This window comes from Vigna umbellata, chromosome 9 (genome assembly GCF_029865625.1).
Source record: "Vigna umbellata cultivar VRB3 chromosome 9, Vumbellata_1.0, whole genome shotgun sequence".
Taxonomy (NCBI): Eukaryota; Viridiplantae; Streptophyta; class Magnoliopsida; order Fabales; family Fabaceae; genus Vigna; species Vigna umbellata.
The window spans coordinates 27708649-27723292 of record NC_142173.1 but is presented as its reverse complement, the minus strand read 5'-3'; the positions used below and the strand labels follow the sequence as shown (position 1 = coordinate 27723292).

General features: G+C 35.1%; 1 protein-coding gene across 1 annotated transcript; it reads left to right on the top strand.

Moving 5' to 3' along the window:
* The first annotated feature begins 236 nt into the window (after window positions 1-236).
* Window positions 237-14486, top strand: LOC148193122 (vesicle-fusing ATPase-like). The gene is made up of 19 exons (XM_088099683.1): window positions 237-520; window positions 720-815; window positions 929-1010; window positions 1111-1161; window positions 1918-2088; window positions 3082-3236; window positions 3320-3428; window positions 3991-4090; window positions 4171-4226; window positions 4602-4667; window positions 4781-4863; window positions 5681-5814; window positions 6866-7076; window positions 10730-10861; window positions 10936-10996; window positions 11095-11154; window positions 13548-13606; window positions 13694-13781; window positions 14292-14486. Exons 1-19 carry the CDS (start codon window positions 342-344, stop codon window positions 14475-14477), a joined length of 2079 nt encoding a protein of 692 aa, XP_087955809.1. The 5' UTR covers window positions 237-341; the 3' UTR covers window positions 14478-14486.
* Window positions 14487-14644: the final 158 nt, after the last annotated feature.

The window sequence follows — 14644 nt, the reverse complement described above, 5'->3', positions numbered from 1 at the left end:
ATAATAATAAAATTATATGAAGTATGAAGAATGTACAAAACAAAAGCAATTGTTGGTGTTTATGAAGTATTTTTAGAACAGAACTATAGATTATTTGGCAAAAGAAGAATTTTGTATTGAAAGTAAATTGTAAGAAAATTCATTGCTTAACTTGCAAGTTTATTTTTTACGGTGAGGTCATAGAAAGAGAAGAAGAGAAACAGAGGAACGTTTGGCATTAACATTTCATAGCATAGCATAGCTGTTTGTGGCATAGCTCTCCCGCGCCATTCCCATTGCGGTTTGATCTGCAGGTGCAACAAGAGCAGAGCAAGATCCGCGTGAAGATAAAAATTGCGAGTATGTTCGGTTCATCGTCTTCCGCTCCGTTCAAGATGAGAGTCACCAACACGCCCTCCAGCGACCTCGTTCTCACCAACCTCGCCTACTGTTCCCCCTCCGATCTTCGCAACTTCGCTGTCCCCGGTCACAAAAACCTCTACCTCGCCACCGTCGCCGATTCCTTCGTCCTGTCTCTCTCATATCCTTTTTTTCTTCAATCTATTGTACTTTATTTTTTTTTCTTTAATTTAATTTAATTATTGTGTTCCACGATTGCATTGAGTTGAATTGGTTACTTGTTAATTTTCTGTTATTAATTATGCCAATGCCGAATGGTGGATGTTATTTCGTGGATTAATTAGATTAATGATTCTTTTGTGGCCTTAACCGAGAGATACTGCTCATGACAACATAGGCAGCGACCAGATTGGGTTGAACTCCATTCAACGGCGGTGTGCCAAAGTTTCTAGTGGTGATTCCGTACAATTGACCCGGTTAGTTCGCTTTAATTTGTGTTTTTCAGATTGGTGTTTAAGTATTGACGATTATTGACTCTCTTTTTTTCTGTTAGTTTCTTCTGATTTGATTTTTTTCGCTGTTGCTTAAGATTTATGCCTCCCGACGACTTCAACCTCGCACTGCTTACCATTGATTTGGAATTTGTTAAAAAGGGGAATAAGAGTGAGCAGGCATGTTGATTTTGAAAAAAGTGCTCGTTTTGTTGTCTTTAATTTGTTGCTGATTAGGGTGGTGTGGTATTAAAATGGTTGCTGTTTCTTTGTCTTGTAGATTGATGCTGTTCTACTGGCTAAGCAACTCCGGAAGAGATTTTCAAACCAGGTAGGGTCTTTTCATGGTTATTTGCGCCTTTAACTTGGTTAATAATGGTGGTGTTTTAGTTATCATTGATTTGTTACTTTTTGATTGTCTTTTCTGATTATAACACTTGAAAACGCACGTTATGGTTGCTAGAGGTTAATGATACTAATGGCAGAGTGTTATTTCAAAAACTTATTGTCTAGACTGATTACCGTTGGACAGGGGAAAGGAAAATGTTTTGTAGTTGTTGAATGGCTTCTTTTGTTATTATTTACATAAATAAGTGTTTATCATTTCCCAGAAAGTTAATGCATATAATACTTAGTTGTTCACTATAACGAAGCCTTTCCTTTATTAGTAATGCGTGGATCTTGTTTGGTTTATTTTTTTTTTATTGTAGGAGAATAGTTTTCTATTAAGGGAAGATAGGGGTGGGTCGAGGTAGTAGGGAAAGGAGGGTGTTCTGTCGTTGTAATTTCCTCCAGTCATGATATATTTTTTGTGTATACTGTATAGTTGGCTGAAAATTGACACTTTTTCTAAAGTCCATCAGCTTGCCCATATCTATTTTGTCTGATATCTCGTGCATGTTTTTCTGGTTGTAAGCTTTCTCGTATCTTACACTATTTCCACAGCTTATTAAATTGTTTTTTAATTCTTAGGAGGCTTGGGAACATTCTTTATCCTGGGTCTCTATATTCTCTCTTTCTTGAACATTCATTTTGTTTGGTGTTCTATACTCTGGTTCAATTTGTTAATCTGCATTATTTTGTACAGGTTATGACTGTGGGGCAAAAAGTGTTATTTGAGTACCATGGAAATAACTATAGCTTTACTGTCAGTCAAGCTACTGTTGAAGGCCAACAAAAGTCCAATTCTCTTGAAAGAGGGATGATTTCTGATGACACGTACATTGTTTTTGAAACATCACGTGATAGTGGAATTAAGGTGAGTTTCCTATTTTGCTTTTGACATCTATATATCTTGTTCTGGTCATAATAGATTTGGTATATTTAGAGAAAATGAACAAAAGTGAAATACTTATTATTCCTAAGAAAAAGTGAGGAGTACATATTTATGGTGCCATGAATTTGAGAAACGCCTTGAGGAAGCTATCTACAGTGCTAACTCAACACTGATGTGACTTGTAACTAAAACTGTAACAAATTGAGATGCAGTTACAGTGTAGGAAATCACCTACTACTAAGACTACAGCTAATATTGAATACTCATTAATCATATACACTTAGCTATCCTTTGATGCTTGATCAGTAAAGAAGTTAACAAACCTTTAACTTCAAATGTAAATCACAATGATGGAACAAAAATCTCACATTTCAAATAAGTTTCATGTAAATTACTCACACAGAGCTAATCAAGTACCTTAAATTCTAACCTCAAGTAAATATCAAGATCTATGCTTCCCAAGACCAAAATGCAGAATCAGTATTGTAGTTGTGCTGTAAAAAGAGATTCTGTTGGAGAACTGCCTTAATGAGATCACATCTCAAGCCTATCAAAGCTCACTCCTGTCTGTCTATTTTTATAGATGCCTCACCATAAAAAGCTGAGAGCAGCAACAAATTTAGCAGCCAAACAGTTTTGACACCCCAAAGTTCAGATCAGCTTATCTACAGGAAAATTGTAAAAGCCATGAAGATGCAAATAGTTATTCATTGTTTAGTTACATAGACTTCACTGATTGGGATTTATTGAATTTTCAGCTAATGTTGATGTTAATTCTGAATATTTACTTGGTTTTTTGTAATATCTTCTGTATTTTTCATTTAGAAAGCTAATCCCTTACTTCGTATTGGTTATTATTTTATATAATCTAGGTAAGATAATAGTGAATACATTGCTAAGTGTATGAGGACTCTTAACTGTGCTCTATTGGTTGTAATTATCCTTGTATTTACCGGTTTATGTTGTGCTTTGCAGATTGTCAACCAACGGGAGGGGGCAACTAGCAACATTTTCAAGCAGAAAGAATTTAACCTTCAGTCACTGGGTATTGGTGGCTTGAGTGCAGAATTTGCAGATATATTTCGAAGAGCTTTTGCCTCTCGTGTTTTCCCTCCCCATGTGACATCTAAGTAATACTTAATATACTGTGATTCATTAATGTGTTGCTTATGTCGTATATCATGTTCTTACTTGAACGCCTTTGAACTTTCAGATTAGGAATCAAGCATGTGAAGGGCATGCTTCTTTATGGGCCTCCTGGAACTGGAAAGACACTTATGGCACGTCAAATTGGAAAAATTTTGAATGGGAAGGAACCAAAGGTTTGGAAATTACTCCTTATTCTTGTGAGAAATTTGAACAAGTACATCTATATAAAATTATTATGTATGCAATCAGCTACAGTATAAAGATCTTATAATTGTAATTTCTTTGAATTAATAGTCTCCTAATTATTGTTAATAGTGGGCTAGGAATTGCCTAGGAATATGCTTTTATTTTCATGGTTCTACTATCTTCTTATTTCTTAAAATTAGACTAAATGGCTGTTTTCATGTGTTATCATGGATAAGGAATCTGGACTTGATTTGACAATATTGAATTTGAATCTTACTGCCTGTCCTGCAATCATCTCCTTTATTCTTATGGACGTAACTTGTGACTTTTATCGGAGTATTTGTAACTTTCTCCAAACATATTAAATGTTCTCATGCTTCATTTTTTCCTTCTCTTCTTACTACATTTTGTGACATTTTTACTATGTCCTGTGATCGATTCTTTAAGTAATTGACTTTATTGAATAGCTTCAAAATCTGAGCGTGATACCTGTAGGTTGGTAAATTATATTTTGCTGTCTTAATTTTTCTTTTCTATGTCTTGTATTAGATTGTAAATGGTCCTGAAGTTTTGAGCAAATTTGTTGGGGAAACTGAAAAGAATGTGAGAGACCTTTTTGCTGACGCCGAACAGGATCAGAGGACCCGAGGTGATGGATATATTATCCCATTGTATATTTCTTAAGTTAAATTTTCAAATAATTCACTTTATTTGTTCACTGTTTTCCAGGGGATGAAAGTGATTTGCATGTTATAATCTTTGATGAAATTGATGCTATTTGCAAGGTATAAGGTTTTTTAACTTTAGTTCAACATCAATCATCTACTGCATTGCTATTGCGAGTTTATCAATAACAGTTAATCAGCAACAACTGAGTTTGCAATAACTGGTGGAATATCTTTATACGATACCTTAAACTAACTTGATTGTGGTCACTTATCAATGTTTATTTTTATATTCATTTTGTCTTGGTGTACCTAACTAGTGGAAAATGTATGTTTATCTTGGTTTATACGACAAAGTGCACAAGTATGATTAAAGGGGAACATGACAACATTTAAATCTGGGGTGCATGTAGTTTCTTGAGTAATCATGTTCATGAGCATCGTATATGTTGATTTGTGTGGTACTATAATCACTCTGTTTCTTTTCATGCGCAGTCAAGGGGTTCAACTCGGGATGGTACTGGAGTTCATGACAGCATAGTAAATCAGCTTCTGACTAAGGTCAGTAAAGTTTTTGAATGCTTTTATTGATAGAAGAGATACTGTTTCTATAGTAGTCACTGTTTCTATAGTAGTCATATCAGAAATTCTAAGACAATCTGCTTGGTTTACAGATAGATGGTGTGGAGTCACTCAATAATGTTTTGCTTATTGGAATGACTAACAGAAAGGATATGCTTGATGAAGCTCTCTTAAGGTCTTCATATCTTCTTCCCCTGTTATGCTCTTTGAATTTACTTCCCCAAGAAAATATAAATGTTGACAGTCAAAATTATATATCAATAGTTGTGATCCAATCTACTGCCACTCTGATTGCTTGTTATAGAATTTGAAGAGTTTACACACATATATATTTGTATTATTTATGATATTAATTAGAAGAGGAATAATGTCCTAAATTAAGGGTAATCAGCGGCAGTAAACTTTGGGCCAGTATTAGCTAATATTGCTATCTATACTCGTGATTAATACAGTCACTCAATGCTAAGCTAACATTCTCCCTCAAGTTGAAGGATGTATGTCATATGTACTAAAGTCAAACTAATACCTTGTAAGACATTCAATAAGTATAACAGCTAACTAGTTGTTGGAGTTTACAAATTTAGTAATGAACTTGCCTTTTAAAAAAAAATACTTTGACTAAATATAGTGAATCGCTTTGTGTCTTGTCCTTTCATGAAAGATTGGGTTAGAAGCAAGAAGTAAATGCTGTTAAGTTGTCACACATCATTTTCATTACCTTAATGTCTCACAACTTGAGCTGTTAAAGCTATTGCTTTAACCCCAAGTTCATTGGTTGCTGCTTCCTTGGCATGATACTTTGCATTTGTATTGACCTAGCAGCTTTGTTCTATTTCTAGCTACTGTGTCATTAATAACAAATACTTCAACCTGCCTATTCATGTGCTCAATTCTAATGCTTAATCTTGACTCCTGTAATTGGTTTGTATGGTAGCTATCTGCATAAGTGGCTCTCATCTTTTAGTCATTTATCATTTACTTGTGTCATGTAGACCGGGGAGATTGGAAGTCCAGGTTGAGATAAGCCTTCCTGATGAAAATGGTCGACTACAAATTCTTCAAATTCACACCAACAAAATGAAAGAGAATTCTTTTCTAGCTCCTGATGTGAACCTTCAAGAGCTTGGTATGTGTTCTGTGATGCCTAGTCTTGTCTTACAGATGTATAAGTTTACTTTTTGGATTAAATGAAAGTAATAAAAGCTTTCTTATTGTGCTTGTTTGCATTAGCACATGCTTTATTCATTGAAGGATATTATTCATGATTTACCATAAACCCTTTTATTTGGTAGTTTTATCATATGAAACCAGGAGGGAAGTCTGGCAAATTAAAGACTATTTCACGTCTGTTTTAGTTCCAAGCAATTTGTAAAGTTATTTGTTTGAATTGGTTTTGAAATCACCTAAGCATGGACAAGCTGAACGCAGCACTAACACTGACCTACACATTATATTTAAGAATTGTGACAACAATGTGAGGTGTACATTTACTTTTTACATATTTAGTCGTGTGTCTAACGTGGAGATGATCACTGTCTCAGTGTCTGTTCAGAGAAAACAAAACTAGTTTGTCTAAAATTTGATTTTATACTAATTTTTACCAAATATAAAACTTAGTTTGTGTGTTTTTTTTTTAAATTAAAAAAATTAAGGCAGATTATTTTTTCATGCATAAAGTGAAAGAGTGTGAACTGACTAAACAGTTTTTTTGTTAAAATAAGTTTTTTAGTTAAATAATCAGAAAACAAGAATTGAATTTATAATATTGAATCATTATTAATCTTAAAAATACTCTAGAACCAATTCTCCTATATCTAATTAGCTATTTGGTTTTCGGAGTATAACAAACATCTTCTCAAGAGGCAAAGAGATTTGCAGAACCATAAATACATTCTTGTCTTTGTGATAACTCCTTTATTTGAAAATTACCAACACTTTTTTGGTTAATGGTTTGAGTTTGTAACATGATATAATTAATGGTTGAAGTGCGAATAAGATACTCAGAAAGATATTTTTTGTAGTCCGTTATTTTGGTCATGCCAATGTAGAATTTGCAAATACTGATGGCAAGATTATTTTTATTTTTAACAGAAATTGGAAAAATAAAATTATCTAAATCCACATGGTTTGGATTCTTGGGATGCTTACTCTGGGTTTACTTTTCTTGTCTTGTGCAGCTGCTCGAACAAAAAACTACAGTGGTGCAGAACTTGAAGGTGTTGTGAAAAGTGCCGTGTCATATGCTTTAAATAGACAATTAAGTCTAGATGATCTCACTAAGCAAGTGGAGGAAGAGAACATTAAGGTTACAATGGAAGACTTTTTGAATGCACTCCAAGAAGTTATTCCGGCATTTGGTGCTTCAACCGATGATCTTGAAAGATGCAGGTACTACTTCTACTCGCAAGGATGAAAGTTTGTTGGAAATAAGTTAAGCCTTTTCATTTTATTTACTCTTTGCTCATTATCATTTTATAAATTTACATAAAATTTAGGCAGTCTAGGTTGAATACTTCATGGTGCATCACATAAAGAGCTACTGATATGTTACAACAGACTACATCCTAGAAGTTCAAAGGAACTCCTATTCTGACTAACTCTGTAGGAATAAATATATATATCCTAATTGCATGATTACTGGAATTAAGTAGATCCTAGAATAGGCCTATGACTAAAAGCCCAAGATGCAATATCTCTAAATATCTAACACTCTCATGCTAGAGCATACTAATCACATGCATCAAGCTAGTTACATAGATATGAATTTGAGGATCCCTCATACACTATGTGAAGATATCAGTCAATTATTGGAATTGATAAAATTAATGATGTCTTGTGATAAAATCTTCTCTTTTAATGAAGTGACTGTGAAAATACCTCGAAATGCTTAGTCCTCTCTCAGACCACCAAATTTGAAGCAATACGCAAGGCATAACCTGATTGACACAAATGAGCATCATTTGGATAACCTCCCCAAACTTTGGTTCTTTGACTAATGACCAATTGTTTAAACCAAAATGGTCCACAAGTGGTTGAAGTCACAGCTTGATGCTCCACTTTTGTACAGGGCCTTGCAACAATGTTCTGTTAATTATTTTCCCAGAACCATCTTCTCAGCAATAAAAATACATTATCCGAAGGTGGATCATTATTAGCTAGATAGCCAGTCTAATCTGCGTTTGAATATCCCATAACACAAGTTTGCACTTTGTATTCATACAAGAGACCTTTTCCTAGAACTTCTTTGATATATTTTAGAATACGGATGACTACATCCTAGTGTTCTGCACAAGGAGAGTTATGAAATTGACTTACCTCATTGATGTTAAAGGAGATATCTGGTTGGGTGACAATGAGGTAATTTGGTTTCTCAACCAGTTGCTTGTGCTTCTCTATGTCTTGAAGTGGCTCCTCTAACCTGGTAGAAGTTTGGAATTTGGATTCATGGAATTGTGAACAGGCTTAGCATTAATCAGTCTTGTTTCCTCTAAAATTGCATCTACCTTTAAGGGATGACAATATCCCTCTTTGACTGTGTAGCTTAAATCCTCAAGAAATAACAGAATCTACCAAAATCTTTTGTTTGAAAGTATTGACATTGGTGTTCCTCTAATTTGTGATGCTGGTGATCTACCTGTAACAAGTTATAGCATTGCTGTCAACATAATATACCACCAAGTAGATACATCTCACAATGGAATGGCAGTAGAAGATTGAATGGTCAGCCTCATTCTTAGTCATGATAAATTGTTGAACCATGGTACTGAATTTACCAAACCATGCCCTAATGGAATTCTTGAGGCCATATAGAAATTTGTAAAGATGATATACTAATAATAATCTTAGAGAATCACATGAGCAATAACGCAAGGAGGTTGCTCTGTATAACTTTAGTGAGATCATATTATATCATATATATATATATATATATATATATATATATATATATATATATATATATATATATATATATATATATATATATATTAATTTGACCATATTTTTAGTCGATATGAGATGTCTAATTTGTACTATAACGAATAACATCAATAGACAAAAATAACTTGAGAAAATACATTTTCACTAAAGGGAAAAAAATGTCAAAGTGATACTTATATATATATATATATATATATATATATATATATATATATATCATTTGACCATATTTTTAATCAATATGAGATCTCTAATTGGTACTATAAAGAAATAACATCAATAAACAAAAACAACTTGAGAAAATACATTTTTACTAAAGGGGAATTAATGTCAAAGTAATACCTATATAGAACCTTTGGCTACCAAATGGGCCTTCAGGGGATCAATTGTTTCTATCGGTGGGCCACCTTTAATAGTGAAAACTAGTCTACAGCCAACCAAGGGTTTTTCTAAAGGAAGGGGAACAAGGTCCCAAGTACCTTTGCTCTAGGGTGCACAAATGTCATCAGATATTGCTTGCTTCCAACTAAGGTGATTGAAAACTTCACCTATAATTTTAGGAATAGGAACAAATGACAAAGCGAAAAGAATATATGATGAGAAGGGGACAAATGATTATAAAAGTGTCATATAGGGTTGAAGGATTACAAGTTGAGCAAACACCATTTTGAAGAGGATTTGGAAAATCAATCTTTGATGGAAGGGCCAAAGAGGTCAAGAATTGGAGGTAAAGGTGAGTCAAAAATGTTCCCAACATTAAGTGGTGTTGCCAAAGCAGGAGGAGGCAACAAATGGTGCTGCACTTGTAAGGAATGTATGAGAGGTGGATCAAACATCTTTGGTGGGGTTAGGAATGACAATGGTGGCGCAGACATGGGCAGTACTTATTTGGTGCCTATTCCGTTTAAAAGAATCTGTGTATTACTGATAGAACACCCAGAATTACAAAAAATACCTAGATTCTTGAATGTTTTATTAGGAACAGAACACAACAACAAAGTATACCAGAAAACAAAGGTCTTTCGAGAGGACCCTAACTCTCCTAGTTCCCCTTTTCCTCCAAAAGCCCCAAAAAAACTCCCTTCTCACCTCCTGATGCGACTATTTATAATAGTATGCTACAGTTATGTAATTACAAATTTACTTACTACTTCTTTTATAAACGGTATCAAACTTATCAATTACCTGCCAGGATTTTGTTTGAAAAGTACCTGTGGATTATGTAATGAAGTCTATGTTATATACTAAAATAAAGGAACAATTATAGATATCCTAATTACTTGATAGCCATAGTTGTGTATATCCTGAAATAGGCTGATAGAAATGCCAAAGTTACAATATCTAACCGTAAGCAACAAGTACAGCAGACACTAACATATTCTATAGCTGATCTGGCGACAAACACTCAGTTACATGGTTATCACTACTTTTGCCTCCATTATTATAGCAAAAAGGCTATGTATCCTCTTATCCACCTGAAATAAAGTGAAGCATAAAAAAGGTTATGTCCCTTGATAAATATAAGTATTTGGGAGAGCATATGAAAATAACTATAGATATGTGCAAAAGTTGTTTTACAGTGTATTTGGATTGACATCATAAATGTGTATTCCTTTACTTTTCTGCATCAAATCCACTAAAATTGTGAAAGTGGCTCTAAAACAGATGCGGATTTAATTTTAGGAATCCAACATGTAGTTAAACTTATTTCAATAAGCTCTCCAGGATACCTAGTGAAATCAATTTATAACTTTAAATGAAATCACTTTAACTTTATTTGCTCGTCGACCATGAATACAACTTTTATGTGAGCATTACATGATAAGAACTTATTTAAGCACTTAATTTAGCTATTTTCCCAAAGACCATAAGTAAATTAATGCAGATTTTGTGAGTTCGCTTCTGGATAGTTATTCGCAAATAATTTTGTAATGTTTTTGTAATTAATGCTGATTTATAATGTTTTACTTGTTTTCAAAAGTAATTATTTAGTTTTATGAAGAATGTGGTATAATTGAAATCTAAGTTTATTGGAAGTATTGTGGAAACCAACAAATTTGCTGTGTTATTGTTAACATATTTTTATGATATTTGATTTATAGACTACATGGCATGGTGGAGTGTGGTGATCGTCATAAACACATTTACCAAAGAGCAATGCTACTTGTGGAGCAAGTTAAAGTGAGTAAAGGAAGCCCACTTGTCACTTGTCTCCTGGAAGGATCCCGTGGCAGGTAAGTGATATATCATTGTTCATCTTAATCTGATCTTTATTATACAATGTTTCTAACTTACTTTGTTCTCACAGTGGTAAAACTGCACTAGCAGCTACTGTTGGTATTGACAGTGATTTCCCGTATGTCAAGATAGTAAGTTCATTTATCTTTAGATATTTTTCTCAAGAAATCGGCATTGTATTTTGACTATAATTATGGCCACCTGTAATTCATCTTCTGTGATTGGGTAGGTTTCAGCTGAAACAATGATTGGTCTACATGAGAGCACCAAATGTGCACAGATTATCAAGGTTTGTCATAACTAATACTTTTTGAGCCTTTTGAATCTACTGAGTTGATAGTGTATACAGTTTCCGAAGACTGTTACTGATAGGATTTAATATGATAGGTTATAATGGGTATTAGGTGTGCAGGAGAGAGAAAACAGTTGAAGAATTAATTGTTCAGTTTAGGAATTAATTGTTGTTGGGTAGTTAGAAGTGGGCTGCCTTTATAAGAAGGCAAGGGAGGGTCTGGTAGAGGAGGAGTTTTTGATATCAATTGTATAGACAGGAACCTTGATCCTGTGGAGGGGGATTATGCTCCCAGTTACTGGTTGTACATGACATTGGTTGATGTGAATACATATTTTCATTCTTTTCTTACCATTTGGGTGCTATTGGTGAGTGTGTGCTGTGAGACAGTTAGGTTTCATAACCAGAAACCTAACAATTTGGTCCGACCTGCCGGATCAAAGTCGGGTGAAGGATCAAGAAGTTGCTCCGCTTAGGAGGGGACTGCCGGATCAAGAAGGGATCAAGAAGTGATCAAGAAAGGGTGGAAGCATGGAAGGAAGAGACAATACCTTGGAGAGAAGGGTCAGTGAACAGAAAATGGGGATGGCAGAATGGAGGAGAGATATCCAAGAAATAAAAGAAATGTTGCAGGAAATCAAGATTCACATAATGGGCTCAGAAAGAAGTGAGAAAGCTATCATGAGAGGAAAGAAAGATGGTTCAGAGGAAGAGCTGGAGGAAGACAGGGGCAAAGGGCAGCAGAATTGGAGGCAGCGGGTAGAATTGCCCAGGTTTGAGGGGTTGGACCCGTTGGGATGGATCTCTCAAGTTGAGAAGTTTTTTGATACCCAAAATAACACAGAGAAGGAGAGGCTCAGGTTGGCTTACAGCTGCATGGAGGGAGGCACAATTTATTGGTTCAGGGCCTGGAAAAATAAAACCAAGAACCTTTCTTGGAAAGGGCTGAAAGAGGCATTGATAATGGGGTTCGAAAAAGAGATAGAGGTTTTGTTTTTGAAAAGTTAGGCCAAACTGCAAAAATCACAGAAGCTGCTGATGAGAAAGTTGTTGGTGTTGCTGCCCAGGAAGTGGCAAAAGCTGCTCTTTCTGGGAAGGAAAGAGAAAGAGATATCAGTGCAGAAGACAAAAACTGTGATGGAGGCATTGTTTGTGTTGCTGCCCAGGAAGTGGCAGAAGCTGCCGTTTCTAGGAGAGATAGTGGGGTAGGTTGTGATGTGTATGATAAAACAGTGAAGAAGGGTGAAGACAGAGGAAAGAAAGCAGAATATGGTGGGAACAGGGTGAGTATGATGGCTGGAAATAAAGTAGAAGATGCAGCTGTCTTGAGTGGGGAAAAAATATGGTTGTCACAAACATATAAAACACTAGAAGACCAATGGCAGAGATATTTCTTTGCAGGGCTGCAATTTAACATTCAGAGGAAACAGTTAGCTCAACATGATGATGATGAAGGAATTGGATGGTCAGATCAACAAGTTCTTTCCTTTTTAGCTTCTAGGATGAACAAATTTGGGCAAGGAGAGGGCTTCGCCAGTACTGCTATAAAAATACAAAAAAGGTTTTGGGGGTGGAAGAAGAGAAAAGAATTCTTGATCATTCATCAGAAAAGAGTTAAAATCCAGGCCCATGTAAGTGGTCACCAGGTCAGAAGGCAATATAGAAGAATCATAGGGTCCATGGGAATTCTGGAAAAAAGAACTCTTAAAGGAGTCAACAATTCTTTCATATAGACCACCACCCAAGCCTCCAGACCTGAATTGGGGGCAGCAGCCAGTGGGTTCCCTTCCTATGATGAAGATGAGCCATGGGAACAAGCATTACTGTACCAACCTTGAGGACAAGGTTGTTTTGCAGCAGGGTGTAATGATAGGATTTAATATGATAGGTTATAATGGGTATTAGGTGTGCAGGAGAGAGAAAACAGTTGAAGAATTAATTGTTCAGTTTAGGAATTAATTGTTGTTGGGTAGTTAGAAGTGGGCTGCCTTTATAAGAAGGCAAGGGAGGGTCTGGTAGAGGAGGAGTTTTTGATATCAATTGTATAGACAGGAACCTTGATCCTGTGGAGGGGGATTATGCTCCCAGTTACTGGTTGTACATGACATTGGTTGATGTGAATACATATTTTCATTCTTTTCTTACCATTTGGGTGCTATTGTGTGAGTGTGTGCTGTGAGACAGTTAGGTTTCATACCCAGAAACCTAACAGTTACTGATCTTGCAAGTAAGGATTTGTGAAGTCAAAATCAATACATGCTTTTGACTTCCCATTATCTTCCCTGCATAAACAACATTGATATAATAGTCTTTTCTGTATCTCCCTAGCTAGTTGCCTGTATCACGGAAATTCTATGGTCTAAAGTTTTTTTTTATAATATTTCCTACAGGTTTTTGAGGATGCATACAGGTCACCCTTGAGTGTCATAGTTCTTGATGACATTGAGAGGTAAGATTTGTGATTTTATTTGATCATCCTTTCCAGGAATTCCTCCTGAATGAATAATACTGATTGTTTCCTTGTTCATTAATCCAGATTATTAGAGTATGTAGCAATTGGTCCTCGTTTTTCAAACTTGATTTCTCAGACGCTACTGGTTTTGCTCAAACGGCTTCCTCCAAAGGTTTCTGTTCATCCTTTTCTTTCAGTTCCTTTCTGAAGCATATCTATTAGGATGTCAAAAGAAAAAACTGACAAGACTAGATCTGGATTCAGTGGGTGGGTGAAGATATACTGCCGTGCTACTTTACTTGCCAGTGGGCTAACCAAAATCTATCATCTGATATCCAAAATGTCATGACAGTTTGATAATATTTTACACCTTAATGCAATATAAAGATTGACAATCTCCTTGTTAAATTTCTCTCTTGCTTGTGGAAGCTAGTAATTAATTCAAATTGTTTGTGCTAGCTGAGAATTTAGTTTTCAATCTTCAACAACTTGGGTATCTGGATGTTTTAATGTTTGTTTTTTTTCTGCAATTGAGGCTAGATATATGTTTCCTTTAAGTTCTGATAGTTCATCTCCACATGGTCAATATCGCCAATCAAAAGTTTGAAATGTTAGTAATTAATAATTTTGAAGCTGCATAAATCTTTCTGTAGCTAATGTGCATTCCTACTCATGTTGACAGGGGAAAAAACTCATGGTTGTTGGCACAACAAGTGAACTGGGTTTCTTGGACTCAATTGGATTTTGTGATACCTTCTCCGTTACATACCACGTTCCTACCTTGAACACAAAGGATGCAAAGAAGGTAAACATATTTCTTCTTTACATAGTGGTATTATCTGGCTCATGGGTTAATTGCATGCTATGACTTGTGTCTCGTGAACGTTTCCTGTTATCTTTCATGCTTTTTTGTACTCTTGAATCTTCATAACAAATAAGTTGTTTCATCTGATAAAAATTTAAGTGATTGTATCACTTGATACAGTTTAATTTGTGCCTCTTGTAAGCTTTGCAGTTCAACTTGAATGTTAAGCT

Excerpts from the sequence above, each read along its gene's own strand:
- LOC148193122 (XM_088099683.1), top strand. The coding sequence starts at position 342 with ATGTTCGGTTCATCGTCTTCCGCTCCGTTCAAGATGAGAGTCACCAAC. Across the intron at positions 1,162-1,917 it reads GGAAGAGATTTTCAAACCAG|GTTATGACTGTGGGGCAAAA; the intron begins GTAGGGTCTTTT and ends TATTTTGTACAG. Across the intron at positions 11,155-13,547 it reads AATGTGCACAGATTATCAAG|GTTTTTGAGGATGCATACAG; the intron begins GTTTGTCATAAC and ends TATTTCCTACAG.